The sequence below is a fragment of the Danio rerio genome, chromosome 8 (assembly GCF_052040795.2).
Source record: "Danio rerio strain M-AB ecotype USA chromosome 8, GRCz13ab, whole genome shotgun sequence".
NCBI lineage: Eukaryota > Metazoa > Chordata > Actinopteri > Cypriniformes > Danionidae > Danio > Danio rerio.
Window position 1 is genome coordinate 33999405 of NC_141028.1, and position 20721 is coordinate 34020125.

The 20721-nt window shown below is 35.7% G+C and overlaps 2 protein-coding genes across 3 annotated transcripts; one reads left to right on the forward strand and one right to left on the reverse strand.

Annotated features, from left to right (window-relative positions):
• Positions 1-311: 311 nt before the first annotated feature.
• Positions 312-15391, reverse strand: rnf180a (ring finger protein 180a). 2 transcript variants are annotated; one of them, XM_087264888.1, is made up of 5 exons: positions 15011-15391; positions 12761-12990; positions 7416-7644; positions 3883-4008; positions 312-1836 (listed from the first exon to the last, which is right to left on the reverse strand). In XM_087264888.1, exons 1-5 carry the CDS (start codon positions 15324-15326, stop codon positions 1634-1636), a joined length of 1104 nt encoding a protein of 367 aa, XP_087121014.1. In that variant the 5' UTR covers positions 15327-15391; the 3' UTR covers positions 312-1633. The 2 variants fall into 2 exon arrangements, with proteins under 2 accessions (XP_087121014.1, XP_087121013.1); XM_087264887.1 differs by having other exon boundaries at positions 871-3432.
• Positions 15392-18597: 3206 nt separating this feature from the next.
• Positions 18598-20383, forward strand: htr1aa (5-hydroxytryptamine (serotonin) receptor 1A a). Its single transcript, NM_001123321.1, is given in 1 exon segment — positions 18598-20383. A coding segment is annotated over 1 exon segment (1197 nt). The 5' UTR covers positions 18598-18699; the 3' UTR covers positions 19897-20383.
• Positions 20384-20721: the final 338 nt, after the last annotated feature.

The following is a 20721-nucleotide window of genomic DNA, read 5'->3' on the forward strand; positions in this document are numbered from 1 at the left end:
TTATTAGGAAATGCTCTATCAGTGGTTGAATCATGCTGTTTGTTGTAATAAATCCTAATTGTATAAAAAGCAAGAAACAAAATTAGACCTAATATTGGACAAATTACTAATTGCAGCCTTGTATTAGCGTTGCATTCTGCCAAGCCACTATAGAGAAACCACAGCGTTTGACATTTTACTAATGTAATCTATCTGTGTGCAACCGCTGAGATGAAAGTGATGTGATGAAGCTGATATGAAGAACACTTGGTTTAGAACAAGACAAAATTTCTAAACAAAGACTGGACAAAGCTTACAATGGCTGAAACTTTATGCTTTCAACATGAAATATTTATTTAAGTGTATCTTGTTTTTTAAATAAAATAATGTCATTAAATATTTACAAATAGTTGCATAACGATATGCAGCCAGCAAATCTGCTGCAACTGCATGTGTCTGACATGTCAACATAAAGAAATAATTCTCTTTTTTCAATCTATGACATAAATAAATAATATTATTATTCAATATATCCATATCTATATATTAATTCATTATCCAACCCATAAATGGAAATTGTAATATTAATTACCTTTAGTCAAGTATAAATTTTATCTGACGTAAAATCTTCTTGATTGCAGGGGTGCTCAAAAATTATACTTAAATGAACACTACACTTTAAAAAGGCTCCTTTTACAGTTGTGATTTTTTAATTCATTCAGCTGATCTGTTGTTACATTCCTTGATTAATACTCCGGAATGAAAACATTGTTCTATATCCTATATACAGTTGAAGTCAGAATGTGTGTGTGTGTGTATTTGATGTTTCTTCATGCTAAGTATGCTGTTTAAGTGTCTGTTTACAAAATGTGCGCGAGTTAAAAAAGTGGTAAGGAGTAACTGCTTTTTATTTTCAAAAAAGTACAAGTAGTCAATTTTAATGAAGTAAAGTTAATAAGCACCCTGCTTAGTAATGATTTAACAGATCAATAACAATATATGTGAGCATTTATTATTGAGACCAGTCGAAGAACCATAATGACAAATACTATACCATAATGAGAAATACCGTAAAACAACAATTAAGACAGGTTTTGTTAACAATTAGGTTGACTGGATTTGGATTTATTTACGTGACAATTGCACTTTGGAAATAGTTTTAGCATTTAGTTTGTGTTGTTTCATGTAACAGTAACACTTTATTTTGATGGTCTATTTATGTATTAGCAGACTGCCTGCTTAATACCAGTTGATACTGCTACTTTAACCGACTATAAGAAACTTTGCAAATCAGCTTACACTAACCCTAACCCTTACCCTAACCCCAACCTAACAGTCTACTTATAAATAATGAGAATTAGTTGGCATGTATATGTATGTAACAATGTATTTATACAGAATATAGAGCATGCAAATTCATCTTGCTGTAAACTGAATAGTCCACTTATGTGATCCAAATCCAAAGCAGTCACAATTCTGCATAAATTCTGCACAAAAATCATTATCATTGAAACAGTATGAATGCATTTGGCTCAATGATTGGTGTTTTTTCATGTAAATCCAGAAGCAGTAGCAGCACGCAATTACTTTCTTTCAGACTTCTGTATTGTCATAAAAGATCTGAAATACTGTGACAGCTTCCTGTGCTTTCATTTTAAAATGAGAGGAAGAAGAAATAGCAGAAGAAGCAGAAGATAATGAAGCCAATGACCCAGTTGACGGAGTATATATAGATGATCACCATGTCCATGTCAAATCGCCAGCCATGCGAATCATCCTCAAAGTTGAAGGCATCAAGCCGGTAGCTGCCGTGAGGGAACTGGCGTCTGCCGATTGGACTTGCCTGCCTTTGAAAGCCTCATACACACAAAAAGATAACAATAAGTTTTATTAATTATAACATCTAAGTGTGTCAACTAAGTAAGACCAAAGTTAAAGCACAACTTACAGTTTTCCTCAAATTTGAGAGCAATTGAAGTTATCCTAACATGAGTAAACTTTTTTTTTTTTTTGTCACCAGACTAGTGATGTCACAAGTCTTACTCAGGACATCACTAGTCTCTTCTTAGGCCATAAGTAGATGTTCAGACATCACTAGTTTCTCATACTCTTGGCTGTGTTTTTGATTTGCTCTTCCTCAGTCTCTTACATAGCTCATTGACTGTTGTTCATAGCTATAACTTTATCATCAATGATTTTTTTTTCAATCAGGTTAACATCAGGATTCTAGGCTGTCATTTCCTTATTTTTAATGTTTTCAGTTTCAAGGAGCTACTTCATTTATTTTCCTATGTGATGGCTCATTGTCCTGCTTGAAAATGGCTATTTGATTGGGCAATGGATGCAGGAAAGGAGCCACATGTTTCAGTCTCTGTCGTGTATCTAAATAAGATGTTGAACCCCTGCTGCAAAATACCTCACCAAACCATGACACTCCATGACACCTTCCACTGATCTCTGCATACACTTTGGGTTCAGTCTTTCCTAGTTTTCTCACAAATATAATGTCAAATATACTAGATTAAAGTAAAGCTTTCAGTCCAAACAACATGCTTCTTAGCTAAAGGTTAGCTTCACCTTTTTGTTTTGTCTTTTTAAAGCTGTTAGTGAGTAATAATGCAAACAAGCATTATGCTCAGATTTGGAATGACTAGCTTTTCTTGCTATTATTTGAAGCCTTGTCCCTTTGACCTACCTTCATTTACACAACTTGCTGTCAGAGGGTTTCAAAAACTTCAGAATGGCTCTCCATCTTGGAAATGCAATCAAACCAGGTACCAGATAAACAGCAGTAACTGAAATGGTTCCCTAATTTAAATTTGTGTTTTTTCCAGACTTTATGTACACTACCTGACAAAAGTCTGGTTGTCGATCCCAGTTGTAAGAGCAAAAAATAATAACTTTTCTTCTAGTTGATTCTTTGGAAAAGTGGCAGAAGGTAAATTTCTCAGATTAATCATTTTGAACTCCATACCAAAGATCACAAATACTGCAGAAGACATATTGGAACCTGCATGGACCCAAGACTCTCCAGAAATCAGTCAGGTTTGGGGTTACATTTATTATGGGGCGTGCAAGAGATCTGCAGAGTGAATGGCAACATCATGAGCCTGGGTTATCAAGACATTTGTGCAGCCCATTGCATTACAAACCACAGGACAGGGCAAATTCTTCAGCAGGATAGCGCTCTTTCTCCTATCTCAGCCTCTACATCAAAGTTCCTGAAAGCAAAGAAGGTCTAGGTGCTTCAGGATTGGCCCACCCAGTCACCAGAAGTAAACATTATTGAGCATGTCTGGAGTAAGATGAAAGAGGAGGCACTGAAGATTAATCCAAAGAATCTTGATGAACCCTGGGAGTCCTGCAAGAATGCTTTCTTTGTCATTCCAGATGACTTTATTAAACAGTTTTTTGAGTCATTGCAGAGATGTATGGATGCAGTCCTCCAAGCTCCTGGAAGTCATACACAATATTAATTCTTTTTCACTGCACTACGACTTTATATTCTATACTGTACATTATTTCTGTTAAGTGACAAGACTTTTGTCTAAGTAAAGTCTGACCTTACTGACTTTGAAATAATTAAAAATAAAGGTATGATCATATTTTATTTTGCTAAAATAAGCATAGCCTTGAGGTCTTCGCCTTTTACATAAACCACCTCTGATACCAAATGATCAACTACAAGTCAAGTTATTGATTGTTGTTTCTTAAACTTGGATAGGCGACACGACTATGGTCAGGTAGTGTACAGTAGCTCATGAAATATGCTTTAAAACTGTTCTTTTATAACTGTTAGGAAACCTGACTAAGCTGTGACCTCAAAATGGATGAAATTGCAGGTTGTTCTCTAATTTTGATCTCTACTGTATTTGTAATTGATGCAACAGAACATGGTTTTACCTCCAAAAATGCGAAACAGTTTACGGCAGCTTGGAAGAGGCCATTTTGCACAGCTTGCTTTCTGGAAATTCTGTTTTCGAGACAGGTATTCCTTTGGGAAGAAGGTACGAGCTGTATGGTTCAGTTCTGTGGAGAGTGGGATGTGTGAATTTATTAATCTGTGAATCATTAGTGTGCTCAGTCCAGTGCGCTTTACTTTCAGAAGCCCTGACTCAATATATACATATTTACATATCTGTCTTGATATATATGTTTTATATATGTAAAATTTAAAGATGATATATGTGTTTTGCTTATATAGCCATATATCAGATTTAAATATCTTCAATGCAATAGGTCTTACCCATTTGTCAGCAAAAAAATAAATAAATAAAAATATGGAAAAACATAATAGTTTGAATCACTTATATAGATCAGAGTAAGCATATTTTGTTGTAACATAAATATATCTGTTACACTGAACATCATTTCACAGCAATATTTTGACATTATACACATAATTTTGACACTAAAGCATTTAAAGGGACAGTTCACCCAAAATGAAAAGTCTATTTTTATAATATTTTAAAGAATGTTTGTAACTACTTACTTCCAAAGTATTTATTTTTCTTACTGTTTAAGAATGAGGTCTGTGGCTACCATGAAATGTTTGGTACATAATATCTTATTTCAAGTTCAATAGAATAAACTATTGATGGTGCAAATGCTGAGTATTTTTTCCCTTGTGAATACTCCTTTAAATATGCTTTCTATATATCTGAAATTTTAAAAGGGGGTTTCAAACATCTAGAAATCCCTATGGCCAAAATAAATGGAAAGAAGTACCCCAGAGCCAAAGCCACTGAAAATGCTGTTTAATCACTTAAGAGGTCTGTAATGTGCAGGAAGGATGTGAAATGTGAAGCTCTCATTAGCTTCAATCATTAAATATCTTCATTACATCATGATTTACGAAAGCACATTCTAATTATTCCAATAATCCGCAATCTTCTAAAACTATAATCATACTCTAACATATATTCAAAACTCAGCACCAGATAAATATATACAATAGTTAACAAAATTGTCTTTTTGCCTCATCTTTCTGCATTCATTTATCCCTTTTTCTCATGTGTATAAGTTCAGGTTTTCTTACAGTTTTTCTCAGTCGCTTTGATGCATTTCTCACAACACTACTTACTTTAGTACAACAGTTAATGCATTTCTCAAAACAATTAGTCATTTGTGCACATCCTAGAAGCAGTTTCTCATTCCTCCCAACAAATTGCAAATGCTTTTGGACATGCATCAATTGTTTTCATATAACTCTCTGCCATTTATAACATTATCATTTGCTTATGTCATGTCAGTCAAAATTAACTAAACTTGTAAATGCTGAACTCTCATTGCATATAAAACTAGCAGTCTTCATTTCATTACTTTAGTCATTACATATAAAAATGTTGAACTAGTTGTCAAAATCTAGCAAATTTTATTAAAAAACAAATAAATCTTTGTTATTCTGAAAATGTCTTTTAAATGCAACAATTTCATGAATGATTTACAGACCTGTGTTGTAGGTTCAATTCCAATATGTTCTGCAATATGGTTTAAAGTTGTGCCCAGCTTTACCCAAAGGAAGCTTATGCTTGTTGTAAATAAGGGTGTATTTATTATTTTGCAAAATTCTTTGAATAAATAAGAATTGCAACGAGCATCTGCAGTAAAAAATGTGAAACATACATATTCAGTGTCTTGTACTCAGATACCTAAATGCAGTGATGTCTAACTTTGCTGTAGTTTTCAAATGGCTGTGCAAATAGTATGAAGTGCTGTCTTGAGCAGTTTTTAGAAAGTGTCACCAACATCTGACATTTTTGCATTGAAAAAATGTCCAGAGTAAACTGTCATAATGAAAACATGACAAAGCCATTTGACTATCTTGTCTATAAACAATGGTGTCAGGACTTTTCGTTTTCATGATACTGACACTTTGATTGACATGAATACTTGCTTTTGAGGAATGAACTATCCATTTTGAGCATGTGACACGCTTTTGCAGGTTATCAGCTAGGTTTTGCAGTTTGTACTAATTGTTTTGAGAAATGCATTAACTGTTGTGCAGAAATGCACTGGTGTTGTGAAAGATGCACCAAAGCCACTGAGAAAAACTGTAATTCAGTGTCATGAACTTTCTCCGTCAGATCTCAGCTTATGTCTGTTCTTCTGCTCTGGTTCTGTTAATCTTGCTAAACTATTTGAGGGTAAATTCAGAAGGTTACAGTTTTTCTCAGACGCTTTGGTGCATTTCTCACAACACTATTTACATTTGCACAACAGTTATTTCAAACTGCAAAACAATTAGTGCAAACTGCAAAACCTAGCTGATAACCTGCAAAAGCATGTCACTTGCTCAAAATTGATAGTTCATTCCTCAAAAGCAAGTATTCATGTCAATCAGAGTCAGAGTCATCAAAATGAAAAGTCCTGTCACCATTGTTTATGAACAAGATAGTCAAAGGGCTTTGTCATGTTTTCATTATGACACTTTACTCTGGACATTTTTTCAATGCAAAAAAAGTCAGATGTTGGTGACACTTGCTGAAAATGCTCAAGACAGCACTATATACTATTTGCACAGCCATTTGAACACTACAGTAAAGTTAGACATCACTGCATTTAGTGAAGTATCTGAGTACAAGACACTGAATATGTATGTTTCACATTTTTACTGCATTTGCTCTTTACAATTCTAATTTATTCACAGCTATGTGCAAAAGAATAAACACACCCTTATTTACAACACACATAAACTCCCTTTGGGTAGAGCTGTGCTCAACTGAAGACAATATTGCAGTACATATTGGAACTGAACCTACAACATACACAGGTCTTTAAATCAGTCATCAAATTGTTCAATTTTTAAGACATTTTCAGGAAAATAAAGTTTTACAATTTTTTTTATAAAATTTGCTTGACAGAATTTGACAACTAGTTCAACATTTTTGTATGTAATGACTAAAGTAATGAAACAAGGACTATTAGTTTTATATGGAATGACTATTCAGCATTCACAAGTTTAGTTAATTTTGACTGACATGACAGAAGCAGATGATAATGTTTTAAACAGCAGAGAGTTGTATGAAAGCAATTGATGCATGTCCAAAAGCATTTGCAATGTGTTGGAAGGAATGAGAAACTGCTACTATGATGTGCACAAATGACTAATTGTTTTGAGAAATGCATTAACTGTTGTGCAAATGTAAATAGTGTTGTGAGAAATGCACCAAAGCGACTGAGAAAAACTGTAATATTAAGTGGCGTTCTGTGGGAATTAAATCATTTAAATCTTTCTAGCCGCTGTTATTGGTTTTATGCACAGACGGACGGACTGACGGACGAACGTACGGACAGACAGACAGATTTTTAACAAATTACCAAAAAAAATGAAAAATATAGACAGAAAGAAAGAAAGAAAGAAAGAAAGAAAGAAAGAAAGAAAGAAAGAAAGAAAGAAAGACTTTTTAAATGTAATATTATTATGTGAGACCGACCCTTCTGGAAGAAGACGTGTGTGATGGTGGTCCTGCAGAGTGGGCAGGGAGTGTTGCTGGGGCAATTTTTGGCCAGTGTCCGCAGGCAGGGCTCACAGAAGACATGGCTGCAGGGGTGACACATGTATGGGCTGAAATAAACATCCAAACACACAGCACAGATGAAGCCCTCCCGCTCATCCTCGTCCTCGTCCTCATCCTCGCTGCTGGATGGCTGTCCTGTAGAGCCCTTTAGTGGAGAGAGAGAGAGAGAGAGAGAGAGAGGAGAGCAGAAGATCAGACCAACAGCCTGATCTGCTTCACATTGATACTTGACCATCGTTTTCTCTGTAAACAGGACTTTAACACTAGAACTACCAGGAGTTGTCTGATTTTATGTACACATTTTTTAGCAATAAGGGACAACTTACAAATACTCAGGTTTCTGTAATTAAGTAGCTTTTGTTTTTTCAGGAATTTTACGTTACTAAGAACTGTTAGTTTTAATAAATTGTACTTTTACTTTTCATGCATTTTTGTTACATCATTACTTGTGCTGCCCTATTTTCCTTCAACTTGCACTCACTACTTTATATGTACATTTCAACCCAGGCTCATTCTGAAAACATATCGATTAATACATTTCTGGAGAGCGCCAAATACGTCCTAGGAGTATTTGTTTTTGGTGGACTGACTGACTGATCGACTGATCCACCCTCCTCCTACCCTAAACCCAGCCAATAGTTTTTTTCAAAAGCACAGATTGACCCCCCCCCCCCACTTCCCTAAACCCAACCAACAATTTTACAAAGCAATCCAGAAAAAGCCCTCGTCTAATTTTTCTCTTATTACTTGTTTATTTTATTTATTTATTTAAATTTTTTTTTGCTTGCTTTTGTCTGCGTGGTCAACTCCTCTCTGCGCCTTAAGTCAAATGACGTACATGGCGAGATAACTAGACAAGCTGTTAACAGTGGGAAAGCCGTCCATACGGAGGTAATCGGTCAGCTAGTATGTGTGAAAAAGGAACACCGTCATACAGCCCCATATCGTTTGTTTAAAAGACGAAATGCAGCCATACATTTTTCTGGCTACATAATTTGCAAATGGTAAATATTTTTTTCTTATCTACAGTGATTGGCTAAGTAGAATAATCAGTCTTGTGATTACCATCCAATCAAATCGTGTTTTAAAATTCTGGCAGAACAACTTCAAGACACAGATGCTTTATAAACGCAGCCAACATGTGCAACGCAATAAGTGTTTAGACTGTATGATGAGAAATGAAGGATGATGAAAATCTCCAAAAGGGGCTTAAACAATAATAAATGCACTACATAATGTTATGTTTTCAAACACATGCACAGATTACATGGATTCCATTAGTGCTGCAGGAGCTTTACTCAAGGTTTAATATTTTTACTCAAGTAAAAATATTACCTGCTACCACAACTTGGTAAAGACCTGTTTGAGATTCTTTCCTGTGATTCACAATTACTGGTGACTACTAACTAACTAATGACTGCTAGTTTCTAACATTTTGCAAAATATTTAGTAATTGTGTTATATATAAATAATATATAATAAGGGGCGAAGCAGTGGCGCAGTAAGTATTGCTGTTGCCTCACACCAAGAAGGTCGCTGGGTCGCTGGTTCGAGCCTCGGCTCAGTTGGCGTTTCTGTATGGAGTTTGCATGTTCTCCCTGCATTTGCGTGGGTTTTCTCCGGGTGCTCCGGTTTCCCCCACAGTCCAAAGACATGTGGTACAGGTGAATTGGGTAGGCTAAATTGTCTGTAGTGTATGAGTGTGTGTGTGTGAATGTGTGTGGATGTTTCCCAGAGATGGGTTGTGGCTGGAAGGGCATAATAAAACTTGCTGGATAAGTTAGTGGTTCATTCCGCTGTGGTGACCCTGGATTAATAAAGGGCTAAGCCGATAAGAAAATGAATGAATAATATATAATAATTGTGTACAACAGAAGCAATAAACTCATAAAGCATGGGAATCATCTGAGGGGGAGTAACTGGTGAGTATTTGATGTTTAGTTTTGAGGAAACTGTCGGTTTATCTTAAATGCTCTTGTTTTGGATTGTGTTACAGACTGACAAGTTTGATCAGACTCCTCTGGGGCCCTTCTAGTCATGAAGAGCTCCAGAGAGCATGAGTCGTCTTCCCTAGGTGTGTCATTATCACCAAATACACATCATGTTATCACCAAGACTCCACATTCCACTTGGCAACTCAGCAACAACATTCACGAAACATTCCTCTGTTAAAAGCAATAATATTAATGTAAACATCCAGTTCATTCATACATAAATACATATATCCAATAAATAGTTTTGAAAAAAACAAATTAAAAATCATATAAAATACTCTGGACATAATAACTAACTAACTAAATAAATAATAATAAATAAACTAATAAATTAATGCATATTTATCAACAATAAATAAATAAATCTATCAAAAATAAAGGTTTTTAACTAGAATTTTTGTTGACAAATAATAATGACACATTTTTACCACTCCTATTTTCCACAAATTAAATATTTCTCATTTTTATTTGTAAAAAATTTTTTTTAAATAAAATAATTAGAATAAAATTGAATAAAACCTTTATTTATTTTATATATATATATATATATCTACCACTGCAATGACTGCTGGATTTAGTATTTTGTGTCCTGTCAAACCATTAGAGGAGCAATATAAGGAGCAATATATTATGAATATATGTGAAAAATATATTAAACAAAAAAACTGGAGTTATACTGAAAGGCCAGTCTTTTCTAGGAGCAGACATGGTTTGTAATTTGTTGTGCATCAATCAAGATCAGAGATACATTTACATTTTAGTATAATTTAAATATTTGATGTCCTTTCACCTGAGATACAGTAAGTTACTGCAGGTAAATGAGATTACTGCTTTGAATTAAGAATCTCAAACACAAAACATGTTGACTGTTAAAAGGTGCCCTCTGCTGGAAAATTATACATTTTGGGTTAATGATCTAAGAATGATCTGCTGGCTTTGTATTGTGCTCTGTTTGTATTTTACTAGAAAAATAGAGAGAAAAGAAAGTAATGATTAATATATTTGATTAAAAGTAAACTATAACATAAAGGTCATTATAGTACAAGTCCTATAGTCCTTTATCCTATAATAATAAAACTTAATATGAAATATTAATTTTATTTTAGCAAATGTAATGAATAAAGTCTGTCTAGCAATAACAAATAATAAACAATAAACAAATTATCTAAATATTATTATTATTATTATTATTATTATTATTATTATTATTATTATTATTATTATTATTATTATTATTATTGTTATCATCATTATTACTAATAATCTGCCATCAAATCTATTTGTTCACTTTAATCTCTTCTTGAATGATAATTCTGCAAATAACATAACCCCATGTGATTATGAACTAGTATTTTAATAATTTAGCAGCACATTTACACATTTCTCTGAGTTTAATGAGGTGGCTTACAAATTTCATTGTTTTATGTTTTTTCAATATGTTTTTATAAATGTTTTCTGCTACTGGACACTGCAAACGAAACAACTTAACATAACTATAATCTGTATGATTAGCAAAGTTGGTTTGTACATATGATTAACTGGTTGTGATCTAATCACAACTGACAAGCTAGCTAACTACCTAAAAGGTAGAAAAAAAAAATAATAATAATTCAGGCAATTCAGACAATTCAGACAGACTACACTAAAAAAATGGTTCATTGTAAATTGTAAACTACTTTTGTTTGTTTAAATTCAGTCCAAATAAATTGTTGCAACAACTTACCTTAAAAATGAGTAAATGCTATGAATCATGTTTTTTTTTTTTTGTTTTTTTGGTATGTAAATATGCTTCTACACTGTAAAAAATATCTTTCTGCTTTAAGTTTTTAATTAAATCAATCAAAATGTTCTAGTCATCTCAATTTACATCAGTCAGACTGACTAAAATATTAAGTTAAACTTTTTAACTTATTTAATAAAATAAGTTAAAGTAACATAAAAAAAAAAAAAACATTTGTTGTCATGACTGCTTGTCACATCACTTTTATGGTGTACTGAATGTTGGCTATGCTGGATTGTTCCTGGTAAATATATTTCTAAAGAAAGTGTTGACATGAAATTGACCCAGATTTTGGTAATCAAAGCAAAAGAAAACAAAATAAAACTATTAAAACATACAATAGAAATCAGAACAAAAACTTGTTATGTGTAATAACAATGAAATGACACAAGTCATTGTATGGAGGATGGAGTCTCAAGCATTGCTCAGATGTGATTTTTTACTCAGACTTTAAAAGAGTTTAAAAATATTGACAGTTCTTTGAGTCTCGTCTATAAACTCTGATCCTTAGCTCTTATTTTCTATTGTATTTTCTTTTCTGAAACCAGTTGAGAGTTTCTTGGGGTCATTGTCTTGTTTTCCACACTGGTTTCATCTTAATCATCCTGGTAATGAAGCTGTTTGGACTGAAGAATCTAATATTCATTTACTACAGGGGTCCTCACAACCCCTTGCCCTGCACACTATGTATGCCTTCCTTACTTAAAACGCCTGATACAGACGATCATCAGAAAGATCCATGAACGGATTCGTGTGTGTTAAATAAGAAAGATACAAAATGTGCAGGGCAGGGGTCCCCGTGGATCGAAATTAAGAACCACTGATTTACACTAGATTTAGATTACACTAGATTTACATTTAGACTGTTACAGTTAACTGTCTAAGATTGTAGCTGCTGTCTGGGCTATCCATGCCTTTTTACAAATCTCTTTCTTCATGTATTCAATATTTTTTAACCTATGCCATTCCATTTTATTGCACATAATAATAAGTTTAGATTTACTTGTATATACATACATACAGTTAAAGTCAGAATTATTAGCCCCTCTTTGAATTTTCTTTTCTTTTTTAAATATTTCCCAAATGATGTTTAACAGAGCGAGGAAATGTTCACAGTATGTCTGATAATATTTTTTTCCTCTGGAGAAAGTCTTGTTTGTTTTATTTCAGCAAGAATAAAAGCAGTTAAGTTTAAGCTTACTTTAAGCTTTTTACTTACTTTAAGCTGTATAGAAGTCTTGAAGTCTTGAAAAGGATCTAGTATATATATATATATATATATATATATATATATATATATATATATATATATACTTTGGTTGTTACTAAAGTCAACACCACCTTCAGATATCTGTTTTCTGAGAAAAATTGTGATAGCATTCAATGTTTATTTTGCCCGCTGTATATATAGTGCATTCGTAGTCATTATTACTGCACAATACTTGACTCCATAACCCTGTCTGTGTTTGCCAGTGTTCGTGCTTCACCTGCATATTTTCTAGTCGGCAGAGATCTCTCCTTCGCTGCCTCCTTCTCAGGCTCCTCATCCTCCTTCTCTCTCTTTTACTCAGACGTCGTTCCCCCATGGGAGAGATGGTGAGCTGGGATGAAGCTCCGTTGAGCCCTGCTAGAGCTCCATCAGCCTCCAATTCCTCCTCAGAGCTGCTGAGAGACATCAGATGAGCTCTGCGGCTCAATTCCTGATCCTCACCAGAGCCTCCAATCACCAGAAGAGGGGAAATTAGACAAAATTAAAAATACTCATAAAAATAATTATTAAAAAAAACAGTAAATGTAATAACTTTAATAACTGAGTTAGAGTAATAAAGTGTCTAATGAGAAGACTACTGAGCTGACAAGTTATTTCTGTTTTAAAGAAATTAAGAGAAACCCCTGATTTTCAGTCACATCTCATTGAAAGTCTGTGTGCTCAGTTTAAATAATATGCAATGTAGCTTAAATGTACACACATTATTAGGTACACCTTACTTGTGCTGGGTTAGACCCCCTTTTGCCTTCAGAACTGCCTTAATCCTTCATAGTATAGATTGATTAAGGTACTTAAAATATTTCTCAGAGATTTTGATCCATATTGACATGATAGCATCGCACGGTTGCTACAGACTTGTTGGCTGCCCATCCATGATGCAAATCTCCCGTTCCACCACATTCCAAAGGTGCTCTATTGGATTAAGATTTAGTGACTGTGGAGGCCATTTGAGTACAGTGAACTCATTGTCATGTTCAAGAAACCAGTGTCAGATGATTTGCGCTTTTTGACTTGGCACATTATATTGCTGGAAGTAGCCATCAAAAGATGTGTACACTGTGGTCATAAAGGGATAAATGGTCAGCAACAATATTCAGGTAGACTGTGGTGTTGACACAATGCTCAATTGGTACTAATGGGCCCAAAGTGTGCCAAAAAATATACCCCACATCATTACACCATCACCATCAGCCTGAAACGTTGATACTGTTGATGCTGTTGACCGCAAGTGCTGACGCTACCATTCAAATGATGCAAATTGAGACTCATCAGACCAGGCAACATTTTTCCAATCGTGTATGTTCACTTTTGGTAAACTGTAGCCTCAGTTTCCTTTTTTGTCTTCTGCTGCTGTAGACCATCCACCTCAAAGTTTGACGTTTTGTGCATTCAGAGATGCTCCTCTGCATTCCTCGGTTGTAACAAGTGTTTAATTGGGTTACTGTTGCCTTCTATGAGCTTTAACCAGTCTGGCCATTCTCCTCTGAGATTCTGGCATCAACAAGGCATTTGTGCCCACAGAACTGCCACTCACTGGATATTTTTTTTATCTGACCATTCTCCGTAAACCCTAGACATGGTTGTGTGTGAAAATCCCAGTAGATCAGCAGTTTCTGAAATACTCAGACCAGCCTGTATGTCAACAACAACCATGCCACATTCAAAGTCACTTAAGTCACCTTTCTTCCCCATTCTGATGCTCTGTTTGAACTCCAGAAGATTGTTTTGACCATGATTTACATGACTATAAGCATTGAGTTGCTTCCATGTGATTGGCTGATTAGAAATTTGCGTTAACGAGCAGTTGGACAGGTGTACCTAATAAAGTGCCCGGAGAGTGTGTGTATATATGTATATATATATATATAAACCTCACAGAACCTTTCAATTTCAATGAAATCTCAGTGAGGAATGTACACCTTATTTACATTTAAAATTATAGGCTCATGTTCTACTTTATTCTTACAGATCCACATACTGTAATTTGCTGTATTAAGCATTTACATATAGTACTAAATAAAAAGCAGTGTATGTTTTGCTTTATAAAGATGTTTAAAATAAATCTACTCTTAAAATGTTTCTACTCTGTAGGGTTGGACAATATGACAGCAACTTAAAATAACAACAGTCATCTCATATCTTAATAACAATCTATATCACAATAAAGTACATTTATGTCAATTAATTTAATCAATTATCTATAAATTAAATCTATTGATTCTCTTCAGAATATCTTCTTTTGTTTGTTCAACCGAAGAATGAAACTCTTAAAGGTTTGGAACCACTTGAAGAATAGTAAATAATTAGTAAACGTTTATTTTTAGATGAAATATCCCTTTAAAAAATTTCATGTTTATTATTATTCCACAGGAACAGAGGAATACTGGAGTTTCAGTAAAGTTAAAAATACACTAAAAGTGCATTTAAAGAATACTTACTCTAGTAAATTTAATGCATTACTACCCACCTCTGCCAATAACACCAGACCTCCTGGAAAGCATCACGGGAGGGCATAGGGAAGCGGAGGCCTGCTGACTGGTCCTAGACCTTAGTGTATGTCCATCCCAGAGTTCACAGTCTGCTTGACGATGGGTGTCCGTGTAGTCCAGACTGAAGGCCTTTCTGTGGGCAAGTCTGACCCTGAGTGAAGCCCTCTGCAGGGGCCGGATCTCCAGGCACAGGGCCTCTGCTGTTCTCCCGCGCTCTTCTCCTTCATGTGAGGCCATATCTGAGATCAGACGTCCCAAGCTCTCCCCCCAGCACCACTGCAGGCCAGCGAACATTAGAGTTCATTGTTGAAGAGGTGAGCAGGAACATACTGGCCCCCCTGAGGCATTCGGCACTGTTGACAAAGGTAAAGCCCCCTAAATAGTGGCCGTTCAGCGAGCCGATTGTCCCTGGGCCTATAGAACTCAAACAAGACACAATGCATCCATTGTGTTATAAGAGTGGCAAAATTTAGGTGAAATAACGAGAGCAACCTTTTTCAGCAGCTGCCGTCAGCTCTTTTTCTGACCGAACAATCAGCAGCATATACGACTATGAGGGTCAGGAGGATTAAAATGAATTGGGCAGTTTATAGTGCTATATAGTTATAGTACTTTGCACCAAATTAATTTAATAAATTGAGTAATTTAGTATAAAACAAATATGAAATATAAAAATAATTTAATAAATTATAAAATAATAAAACATATTTACTGGATGTCACGGTGGTGCAATGGTTTGCATGATCGTCTCACAGCAAGAAGGTCGCTGGTTCGAGTCTTGGCTGGGTCAGTTGGCATTTCTGTGTGGAGTTTGCATGTTCTCCCTATGTTCGCTTGGGTTTCCTCCGGATGCTCCGGTTACCCCCACAGTCCAAAGACATGCGCTATTGGTGAATTGACTAAGCTAATTTGGCCGTATTGTATGTGTGTTAATGTGATAGTGTATGGATGTTTTCCAATGTTGGTTTGTGGCTGGAAGGGCATCCTCTGCATAAAACACGTAAAACATATGCTGGATAAGTTGGCGGTTCATTTCGCTGTGGTGAAATACTAAGTAAAAATACTAAGTCAAAAAAAAAAAAGAATAAATAAATAAATAATTTACTAACTCACTCATTATCTTTCGGCTTAGTCCTTGATTTATCAGGGGTCACCACCCATAAACTCTCTCCTTCTCACACATTCACGATGGCCAGTTTTGTTTACCAAATTCACATGTATTGTATGTCTTTGCAGTATAGGGGAGACTGGAGCACCTGGAGGAAAACCCACATGAACACTAAGAGAATAAGCAAACTCCACACCGAAATGTCCCATGGCACAACCAGGACTCGAACCAGCAATCTTCTTGCTATGAGGTGACAAATCTAACCACTAAGCCACCATGCCACCTATTTGTATATAATAATAGTGAATAATATCTGAAAATGTATTTTACAATTATTTAATATTTCAATAACAAAAGCTTTATTTAATGTACACAATAATGGATAATATGATATTGTAAATCATATTTTTATTTACATTTTTAATCATGTTTCAATTTGATATATCGTAGAACTAGTTGTTCACAACTGTTTAAGCTAGCTTAAAAAGTTTAGTTATAATTACAAGTGCAAGTTGCCAAGTTATATACATAAATACAGTATTAGTCTGTAGGACCCTTACTGCAGAGCCTAAAATCCTTCAGGACTTCTGTCCTCCAAGGGTTCAACGCTAATGTCTCTTTAATTGTACCCTGCAGCTCTTGACATGCAGCCTTTCTTGACCTGCAGTCAACATTTTTTCTCTCTCTCTTTCTTCATATTCCTCCTCTTTCCATACGGAAATACGAGATGAAAGTCCCTGCATAATGTATAAGTAATGCATTACACAATGGAATGTTTGCTAATATTTATAAAGAAAGAAGCCATGCTACAGTTTTGTGTGTCATTCAGTCGTGAATGTTGCTGGTTTGGTAAATGCGTTGATATGATTTATATTCCAGCCTTTCTCGACATTAAATAAGGTATGAGAGGTTATGCTACATTGTGTTAAGTGTGCTCTGAATCGCAGGTAAACGAGGATTCGTGCAGTCATGTGTTGTTTCATCTTTATGCCATGTTTTCAGCAGATGGCAGCAGATTTCCTTTCTGGGGAACGGGGAACTGTCCGTGGTGCTGAAAGCCTATCGCACTGGTGCAGTGCTGCAACAGTAGTCATGGCGTGTAAAATATTACCATAAATCTAATAATCTTCAAGATGTTTATAAGATTCAGAATAACATAACAAAGGCATGGTAAATCACTCGCCTCAGTTTCACAGACAGCATATAATTATGTATGCATTATTATAAACAATAAATACATTATGTATATTCATTTATTACAGCCCTTTATGTTTTAATGTATTTTACATATCTGAAATGAACAAATTTATTATAAATCATATTTATATTATAGAATCATATATATACATTCAAATACATTATAATCATATTTAAATATTCTTAAATTCGTTTTAAATTCATAATATCAAACCATGGCATTGTAAATCCTGCCTGCCTCACCTGCCTCAACTTTATAGTCAACATGCTAAGGAATGCATTATTGCAAACAATAAATACATAATTTTTTAATTCATTTAGCATAGCCCTATTTTTAATGTACTTTGAAATATACAAATATATCATAAATGTGATTTTAAAATATTCTAAAGTGCGTGATATACTTTATATTTTTATTTGTAATATTTCCATGTAAAAGACTTTTGTTATGTACAGTATATGTGGGTTTGTTTTGGGTTATTTCAGGCAAACATAAAGAAATGACATAAAATATCAATTACAATACTTTTGTAATACATTGTAATTATTCATCACACGAGTGACATGCTATGAAAATTATTTTTTATCATATTTTCATTCTTCTTTAATTCCAACAAGTCGACTTATAAATAGTTGTTTTTTTCTACGGTTTAAAATTTACTATTTAAAGTTGCAAAGGAAACAACGATTATTCAAGTAAATTTCACAAAACATTTGATTATCTTTCTGTATTTAGCCTTTTAAAGAATCAGCATTTAATTGGTTACTTTATGTTACTGTTCTTTACTAATAGTGTAATTTCGTAGGTTCTGAGTAAAAATTGTTTCTACTTTAATTTTATTTTCAGTGTAAGTTTTTATGTCAAACTTTTATTGTTTTTTTTCAGTAATGAGATTTAAAAATGTATTACTGCAACAACAACAACAAAAACAACAAAAAAGTTTTGGAGGGGTGAGGAGGGGAAATCGATTTTCAAATAACATTCGTTGGCAATGTGCCTTTGTCAGCAAAACAGGCAACCAGAAACAATTGCATAGATACAATCGCGTAGTGAATCTATGTGCGCAACATCCTTAACAGCAAATGCTGAACATCTCAAAACATACTGTGCCAGAACAGCTCATTATTCAAAAGGACAACTTTGTCCTGTCTGTTTTAAAGCTTGCACGGCTTCTCTGCAAAGTGCGCGCGCCTCACTCCGCCATCTCTGACGCACTTAGCACGACTCGTATAAATGAATTGACTTCGTCACTGAGCGCCAATGATCGCAGCTCGAGCGCGCGGCACTTCCTGAGCCCGGAGCCCGCCATGCGTCTTCAGAGCAGCGAGGTGACCGGCGCGAGGAGCTGCTTCTGACTCACCATGGAGAGCTACAACAACACCACAGAAAGCCAAGATTGGAGCGGGAACGCGACGAGTGTCAGCGAAGTTGCTCTGAGTTACCAAATCATCGGCTCGCTTTTTCTGGCCGCGTTAATTCTGTTTGCCATTTTGGGAAACGCGTGTGTCATCGCTGCTATCGCCTTGGAGAGATCGCTTCAGAATGTGGCCAACTATCTCATCGGCTCCCTGGCCGTTACAGACCTTATGGTGTCGGTGCTGGTGCTCCCCATGGCAGCCCTGTATCAGGTTTTGAATAAATGGACTTTGGGACAGGAGATGTGCGATATTTTCATCTCTCTAGACGTGCTGTGCTGCACTTCTTCCATCCTGCACCTGTGCGCAATCGCTTTGGATAGGTACTGGGCCATCACCGATCCCATAGACTACGTGAATAAAAGGACGCCCAGACGAGCTGCTATCTTGATCAGTCTCACTTGGCTAATAGGATTTTCCATTTCCATTCCGCCCATGTTGGGTTGGAGGAAACCGGAGGACCGGGCAGATCCCGACGCGTGCACAATCAGCCAGGACCACGGGTACACCATCTACTCAACTTTCGGGGCGTTCTACATCCCGCTCATCCTCATGCTGGTCCTTTACGGACGGATATTCCGAGCGGCGAGGTTTCGCATAAGGAAAACGGTAAAGAAAACGGAGAAAGCGAAAATCGCGGATAAATGCTTGGCGGTGTCTCCAGCGCTCTTCCCGAGGAAAGCGAACGGAGAGGTGGGTAAAACTTGGAGGCGAAGCGTGGAGCCGTGCGCAAACGGCGCGCTGAAAAACTCGGACGACGGAGAGTCGTTCGAGATTACAGAAGTTCAAAGCATCTCCAAAAATCACCTGAGCCTGCCAAACAACCCTCAGCCGTGCTTCGAGAACCGAAATGAGAAAAACACGGAAGCGAAGCGCAAAGTGGCTCTGGCCAGAGAACGCAAAACAGTCAAGACTCTGGGAATAATCATGGGCACGTTTATTTTCTGCTGGCTGCCCTTCTTCATCGTAGCGCTCGTGTTGCCTTTTTGTCAGGACTGTTTTATGCCCGAATGGTTGGGCGCTGTCATAAACTGGCTCGGATACTCCAACTCACTTTTGAATCCTGTCATATATGCGTACTTCAATAAAGACTTTCAGAACGCATTCAAGAAGATTTTGAAATGCAAATGTATTAGACAGTGAACCAAGTCAATCAGCGGGTGTTCATGTGCAGATATTGATTGTTAAAGATTGCTCTAAAGGCATTTACAAAGATGGGACTCAGAGCAGAGCAGAGCAGCACAAGAGGAGGTAGCGCTCTGTCCTTGTGTCTTTGTTTATCTGTGAAGTTTATCTGCTTCCATCACATAACAATGTGCATATACCATTGGATGGATTCAGATTAGACCAGAACTCTCAGACCAGCTGCGATCGCGCATTCAACAATAAAGCCCTTAAATAAACAAACAAAAAAATTGTTTTAATGTACAGGACGAAAGGCACCTTTCTCCGAGCAAGGAGCTGTTGGTGGGATTGTAAGCACACAAAGACAGAGTTCCAGCAGATAATCTATGTAGAGAAAATGTAATGTGAACTCATTAATCTTCATTTCTATTTATTTTCAGCAGAGATTTCTTATATGACATGGACTGACTGGAATACCTTGAAATAAAAGATGAATCTAGATCACAAAAATTGACTGAATCATTGGATTTGGGGTGGGAACTTTAATTCTCATTGCGTGGGGTCTTTGATGAGATTGAAGTGATAGAGAAAACAAACTTGCAGGGAAATAGACAAGCTAAACGATATACTTTTTAGGTGCACAAAAAAAGCAATAGAATCCAAATGAATAGTGCAGCTGGCATTACACTTTCTTTTACATTTGGCATGTAAAGAAGCTTCCGAGAAGATGCATTTGAATGTGGACTTTAAATGCACATATAATATAATTTGGCTGTGAAGCAATGTGAGGCCTGTTCACACTAAGGACAATAACTATAACAACAGACTTGTACAAATTAAAAA

Bases quoted from the DNA above. Each gene is read 5' to 3' on its own strand.
- rnf180a (XM_087264887.1), bottom strand. From the start codon at position 15,326: ATGTTCGCTGGCCTGCAGTGGTGCTGGGGGGAGAGCTTGGGACGTCTG. The intron at 12,991-15,010 runs GTGGGTAGTAAT...TGGTGATTGGAG, and splicing joins GTCTGGTGTTATTGGCAGAG to GCTCTGGTGAGGATCAGGAA. The intron at 3,433-3,882 runs GTAAAACCATGT...TATGACTTCCAG, and splicing joins ACTGTTTCGCATTTTTGGAG to GAGCTTGGAGGACTGCATCC.